Source organism: Eptatretus burgeri, chromosome 14 (genome assembly GCF_056783735.1).
Source record: "Eptatretus burgeri isolate ZD-2024b chromosome 14, Ebu_testis_v1, whole genome shotgun sequence".
In the NCBI taxonomy this organism is placed as follows: Eukaryota; Metazoa; Chordata; class Myxini; order Myxiniformes; family Myxinidae; genus Eptatretus; species Eptatretus burgeri.
The window spans coordinates 72,688,098-72,695,236 of record NC_140974.1 but is presented as its reverse complement, the minus strand read 5'-3'; the positions used below and the strand labels follow the sequence as shown (position 1 = coordinate 72,695,236).

The 7,139-nt window shown below is 50.1% G+C and overlaps 1 protein-coding gene across 9 annotated transcripts in view; it reads right to left on the bottom strand.

The window, feature by feature from the left end:
• LOC147013599 (E3 ubiquitin-protein ligase RNF13-like) overlaps positions 1–7,139 on the bottom strand; it is a 36,222-nt gene that overhangs the window by 11,345 nt on the left and 17,738 nt on the right. For all 9 annotated transcript variants that reach the window (XR_015051386.1, XM_085855532.1, XM_085855536.1 and 6 more), the window contains 2 exons: positions 7,021–7,126; positions 6,752–6,845 (listed from right to left, as the gene is read on the bottom strand). Coding sequence is in view for 8 of the 9 variants with exons in the window: in XM_085855532.1 (XP_085711658.1) it covers positions 6,752–6,845; positions 7,021–7,126 (200 nt within the window). In the remaining variant the exon portion in view is untranslated. The remainder of the gene's footprint in view (positions 1–6,751; positions 6,846–7,020; positions 7,127–7,139) is intronic.

The following is a 7,139-nucleotide window of genomic DNA, read 5'->3' as shown; positions in this document are numbered from 1 at the left end:
GGTGGCCACAGCCTTTATTGAGGCCTCCAGCTCCGAGGGAAAAGCGAGCAGAAAACCAGAGCCTGCCTCGGACCTGTCCACCTCGTGTGGTCTTCGAGCTGGCGGGATCAGACCTTTCGCGTGTGAGGCGAACGCGCCAACCACTCGTGTCAGGCAAACGTGATATCCACTCGTGTCACCCGTTTCTCTCTCCTGGTTCACCGACAGAGACACGGCACGCAACCCTTGCGGTTCGGGTCAAGGAAAAATCTCTTGAGCTCTCCCTATGGTCCGATCGTGCCGCACCCTTATTCACCCTGTCTCGGGAGGGGGGACGGGGACGCCTCCGCCCTCCCCGCTCTCCCTCACTGGACGGTTTTGGCACGCAGAATCGCTCGTCGACGTCACTGGCCAAAACGAGCGGCAAGTCCGTCGATTGGCCCAGGGGCGTGGTGACGTCACGCGGACCGCCTTTCTCACCGTCACGGGGTCCGATTGGCTGAGCGGCGGCCACCCCACCCGTAGCACGCTGATTGGTCGAGAGCCGCCGCGAGGCTCCTCCTTGAACTCCGCCCACCATGGCGTCGGCGTGAGGAAGCAATGTGAAGGTGAGGGTGATGCTGGCGTTGTTGTAGTTGATGTTGGTGGTGTAAAAATAAAAGAAAACCCTGACTATCAAAGTAACTTCGCAGCGCTTGCACATTTAATTACCCATTAGACACGAGACGGGGACCCTAACTATAAACACATACTTACCGATATAACTGTTCTATAGGACCTGTATGTTGAGTGCTCACGGCTTCCAGATTCGCAACAATATCAAGTTCTGAATCAAAAACAAAGGTTCTCTCATATTAATCGTGAAATGAAGAATTGTGGAGACAAAATACTTTTGTCAGTTTCAACTTATTTTTAGGGAAAATTTAGAGATATTTGAAAAAAGTGCAGGGGTGCCAATATTTTTGGCCACGACTGTACCTCTCACGTTCTCGTGAGGGAAGGATATTCCAACATTGTAGCTGCTTGGCCCAGGAAGCACGTGCTGCAGGTTTGCTTGTTACACATGCAGCTCAGTGGGACCAACCCAGCAGTTTTAACCCAATGCAGCTCAAATTGTTTTTGCCATTCCAGTTGCGGTCTCCCTCTCCCTATCTCTCCCTCAAGTAACACCACACAGCTTGCTCTAAGCTTACCACCCTACCAGTGCTGTCCGGGATTGCTCATGCCCAGCCTTTCCAAGCTAAAGCCAGAGAACACCTTGTGGCAAACCACCCTACACCACTCCCTGGCCCAAGGGAAGCATCGTCAGCCCCCACAGGGTGCTGTCCTCTGCTTCCAGCACCATGGCACACAGACCTATTCATCGATAACGGGAAGGGTGGCGGGGAGGGGGCAGGGATTGGAGACCCATGGGAGATGTAGCATGTTACACATTTCGAACAGTTTCATTACCTCCACCACCAATTGTGAAGGAGGTTATGTTTTCACCCCTTTCTGTCTGTTTTACTTGTCAGGTCAGGTTCGATCTGTGACCTGCTACAGGTACCATGTAAACCTGTACTAACCTGTTCCATGGTCGGGTTGTCGGCGACTAAACCGTCTCCCCCACCAGGTTTTCTGGTGAGGAGGGTGTTTGGATATGGACACCCAGCAGGATTAAAAACAAAACCTGTCAAAGGGCGGAGGAGCTCCTTGTGAGCCAACGGCCATCCATATCTAGTGCCCAACTGTGTCTGCGGACGTCCTCCTGCAGTTGGGTTACTTCTTATTAGGAGGTTGGTGGCAGGATTTGCACTCCAGCCACCGTAAAACGCTTCATTCCGCAAAACGCAAAAACGCAAAAAAATCTGAAAACCCACTCCGTGGGAGTACCTCCTGTGCAGCTTCCCTTCGCAGGGCAGCTCACCGGATGATGGGATTGGGGCAAAGCCTTCGGGACCCCCAATCTTTGATAGGAGGGAAACCACGGGGTAACATCCCTGGGTCAGATTGCGGGAGAGTGTGTCGGAGTGGTGCTGAGGTGTCGTCCACCAGACGGCGGTCTCCTTGGGTTAACCTGAGGCGGTCCCTTCGGGTGGGTGCCTGGAATGTCCTATCCCTAAGAGAGGATGATCACCTGTCTCTGTTATCATCTGAGCTCAAGCGTTTGGACATCGGGATTGCAGCTCTCTCTGAGGTTCGGAGACCGGATTGCGGCGAGATAATGGTGGGTGGTTACACCTACTATTGGTCTGGTCGCTCTGATGGTTACCATACCCAAGGAGTTGCTGTAGCTGTGTCCAATAAGCTGACCCCAATGATAATTGAGGTAACACCGGTCAACGAGCGTATTATGAGATTAAGGATTCGTCACTCCTTAGGTGTCATTTCCCTGGTCTCTATTTATGCTCCGACTGAGGCGAGTGATCTTACCGTGAAGGATGCATTCTACGCCACACTCGAGTCTGTGGTTGATCAGTGCCCCAGACGAGATACACTTCTAGTCTTGGGGGATTTCAATGCATCGACTGGAACTGATAGGGATGGTTATGAGGTGTGTGTTGGTCCCCATGGGTCAGGAACTATGAACCAGAATAGCACTAAGTTCCTTGACTTTGCAAGAAGTCATGGACTTAGGGTGGCTGGTTCATGGTTTCAGCGCCCGCAAGCTCATCGCTGGACTTGGTATTCCAACGCTGGCGGTGTGGCAAAGGAGATTGACCATGTCCTCATTGACGGTCGTTGGAGGATGATCCAGAACTGCAGGGTCTACCGGAGTGCTCAGTTCCTCAATACTGACCACAGGCTTGTTGTAGCAACTCTAAAGCTGCACCTTAAATCCTGGAGAATGGTACCATCCCAGCCTAGGCTGGATGTTGCCAAGCTCAGGGATGAGAGAGTAGCTGAGGAGTTTGCGAACAGGCTGAGTGGACACTTGGGGGTCTGGGTGCTTTGGGGGTCCTGAAGAGTTGTGGAGCACCTTCAAGACCACCGTCCTTGATGTTGCCGGTGGATGCCTTGGAGTTCACCGCAGGGCAAAGAAGAATTTTGTCTCTCAAGGGACACTGGATACCATTGACCAGAGTCGCAGGGCCAGGCTGAATGGCAGAGCTGAGCTGTTCGGGGAGCTGAGGCGTAAAACTGTACGTGCACTGAGGGTGGACAAGGAGGCCTATGTGCGAGGAATCTGTGAGGGGGTAGAGCATCACCTGTGGACAGGTGATTCTCGTCCCGCTTACAGGGGAATTCGCGCATTACGTTCATCCAAGCCCATCCCTCGGAGCACTGCAGTTCGAGCAGAGAGTGGTAGGCTCTTGACAGAGGAGTCTGAAGTGAAGGCCCGCTGGGCCGGTTACTTTGAGCGGTTGTACCAGACTGATCCCCCAGCTGTCGAGTTGGACGTCAAGGGTGTTACAATCCCTGTTGCTGACCCTCGAATCAACTGTGGTCCACCATCGCTTGTGGAAACACGGGCTGCGGTGAACCAGTTGAAACGGGGCAAAGCTCCAGGGATCTGTGGCATCCATGCTGAACTTCTCAAGGCTGGTGGAAATGCTGCACTCGCGCCGTTGCATGCAGTTTTGTGCTCTGCCTGGAACACAGGCATCATCCCAACTGACTGGAAGAGGGGCCTTGTTGTCCCTCTCTGGAAAGGGAAGGGTGATCGCCAAGACTGCAACAACTACCGAGGGGTGACGCTGCTCTCAGTGCCGGGCAAGGTCTTTGCTCGGATAATTCTTGATAGGGTTCGCCACCATCTGCTTGAGCACCAGCGTCCAGAGCAGTCAGGCTTTACACCAAAGAGGTCAACGATTGACCGTATCCTTGCTCTTCGTGTCCTCACTGAACGCAGACGAGAGTTTCGGCAGGGGCTGCTTGCAGCCTATGTTGATCTCTGTAAAGCGTTCGATTCAGTGAATCGGGATGTCCTCTGGAGGATTCTTGGTCTTCGTGGGGTGCCACTGAAACTGATCGATCTGATGTCTGAACTCTACTCTGGTACTGAGAGTGCTGTGAAGTGTGGTGGTACCATCTCTGACTTATTTCCAGTTGTTACTGGAGTTCGTCAGGGATGTGTACTTGCCCCCACACTTTTCAGCACTTGTATGGACTGGATTTTTGGGAGGATGTCGGAGAGATCAAGTTGCGGTGCATCGTTTGGCAATGTCAAGATCTCGGACCTTGATTTTGCAGATGATGCAGTCATCTTTGCGGAGACTTTAGACATCCTCTTGGGGGCCCTCGAGGTGCTGAATGAGGAGTCGGAGCCGTTGGGATTACGGATTTCTTGGGTCAAAACAAAGATCCAGGCTTTCGGTGACATCTTGGATGCTGCTGTCCTGTCTGTGTCTGTTTGTGGTGAGGATGTTGAGGTCGTGGATAGATTCACTTACCTTGGCAGTGATATTCATGTCTCCGCAGGTTGTGAGCCGGAGGTCAATAGACGTCTGGGTCGGGCCTGGGGAGTCATGGATTCACTGGATCATGGGGTGTGGCGCTGCCGGTACCTGTGCGGGAGGACGAAAGTCCGAGTCTTCAGGTCCTTGGTACTTCCAGTCTTGCTCTATGGGTGCGAGACTTGGACTTTGACCAAGGATCTGAGACGGAGACTTAATTCCTTTGGTACCAGGTCTCTTCGGAGAATCCTTGGCTATCGCTGGTCGGATTTTGTGTCCAACGAGCGGTTGCTGAGAGAGACTCGGATGAGATTTGTTACCTGCATAGTCCGTGAGCGTCAGCTGCGGCTGTATGGACATGTGGCTCGTTTTCCTGACGCTGATCCTGCTCACCAGATTCTCTCAGCGAGGGAGTCTCATGAGTGGAAGAGGCCAGTGGGCCGACCACGTGCCTCATGGTTGCAGCAGGTTGACCATCATCTCAAGGAGATGGGGATGGGCCTGGCATCTGCCTGGGGGATGGCCAGACGGAGGCCCCCGGAGTACCGGCGGAAAGTGGACGCAGCGACGCGCTGTTCTGGCACATGCTCCCATACCTGACCTGACCCTGTCTGTTTGTGTACAGGATATCTCAAAAAGTTGTGGACGGATTTGGGCGAAACTTGGTGGACAGGTTGGGTGTGTCGCAAGGACGAATTAATTCGATTTTGGTTCCCATAGTGTGCTGCCTTTTTGGCTGCTGGTTGCATCATTTGTTAGTGGTGCAGCTATGCCGCTGATGCAGTGCCCCTATTACCAGTATACTGGTGCTCATTTCACCGACCTGAGAAGGATGACAGGCTGAGTCAACCCCCTGGTGTTAATTCAAACTCGGGACCCTAGGATCCCAAGCCACCACCCTAACCACTAAGCTACCACCCTAACCGCTAAGCCAACACCAGGCTATATTCGATTTTGGTGAAGATCTGAATCCGAATCTGGATACAAGAATTGTTTAATTTTTAAAGTGACTCTTCAATGAGAGATCAGGCCAAAAATGATATATAGTATGACGTTTCAAAAATGTATTAGGTTTGATGTGTTCTTGTGTATCAGACATCGCGTGGCGGAGGTATACTCTATCGAGTGCCCTTCGAGTTTATCTTTAAATGATTGTCTTACAAAATGTCCATGAGGGCTATACACAAAAGACTTATGGTAATTTACAGAGGGATCACAAAACAAAAGGGGGGTTTCCCACCTCTCCCAACTCCCCCTCCAAAATAAGTAATTTGTTGATGTTTACAAGGGAGGGGGGAGGAGGAGCAGTCGGTGAGGGTTGTGGTTGCATCATCACATACATGTCTATACTTGACAATGCCCACAACTCAGAATAAACGTCAAGAAACCATACCTAGTATAGACAATAAAACACAAACAATGCCGACAGATCACCAACTTCTATTGCAGTCTAATTTATGCCTCAGTCCTAGAACTACTCGATCCACATTGCCTCTCGGTACCTATCCAATTTCATTTCAACATGTCTACCATTCATGCTGCTTCTACCTTCTTGGAAGCCTTGTGACTCAATACATTCATGACTGAGTGAAGTACTTCTGTCTCACTGCTGTCTAAACTTTCCTCTTATTTACTCAGGCTATGCCCCCTGGTGCTGTCCCTGTTCAATGTGGTAAAAAAAGGTTTCTGCAGCTATTTTATCAAAGCCCTTCATTATTGTAAATATTTTTATGAGATCCTTGCACAAGTCTACTTGAACTAAACAAAGATATTGACAACGGCCACACTGGAGTTGAAAATTTTCTGAATGAGCCTTTGTCGTCTACAAATTGGTTGTGCTCGGGCGTTTGGTTCAGTTTGATACCCTTCGATGTGTTTCTGATCTTTTTCATATATGTTGACAGGGAATCAGCAGCAGCCGTTCACTGGGATAATAACCAACAGGCCCAAAGTAAATCAATCCGTGCTAAATAGTTTGTCTTCCATTTCCAATCACACTCTCTCTCTACTCCTGTACCCGCATCGACCAGGTCACTTCTTGGACGTTCAAACTATTGTGCTGTGTCCACAAAATAAAACCTGACGTAAATTTCATTATTTTACAGGCACAGTATGTCGTAAAGCTGCATCAAGGCTTTTGGGACTTTTGGGACTTTTGGGAAAAGTACGGTCAAGGCTTTTGGTTTGCAAAAAGAAAATTACATTCCGAATGTTCTTCATATCCTCAACTTTGAGAAAACTTGAACAGTTGAGGGACAGTTCATTCCATGTTTGAGCTGTAGAATTAAAACAATAATCTTATGATGCATTATATAACATCTTTCTGGAATTTTCTTCTCCTCTTTCACAAACTGCACCCCTTCTGCCAACACAAAACCAAAGTTAAACTTCCTCACCCTTTTGGAATGTATGGGTCGGAATCTGCTGCAACTGCTCACGGCCCAGACGGCTTCTCCGCACCCTCGTGCGATCCCTCGCTAGCTTAACTGCCTGAAAGAGAGCACAAGACCATTCTCATAAATAGCCTCATCGACACCATTACCATCACCTCTATTTCTACAACAACCACCAGCTCCATCACCCACCTGCCCCACCCATTTCCTCTCAGCCCAACATTATTCCTCCACACACAAGGTTAGCAATGGTGTTGAAAAGTGACACTTACCATGAAGATAACCAACAACAAAAAGGATATTCCCACAATGGCAAGGAATGGAATGAGGTAATACTCCATGGGTATAGTGAACTCTGGAGTGAGCAGTAACCATGACCTAGTTCAGATAC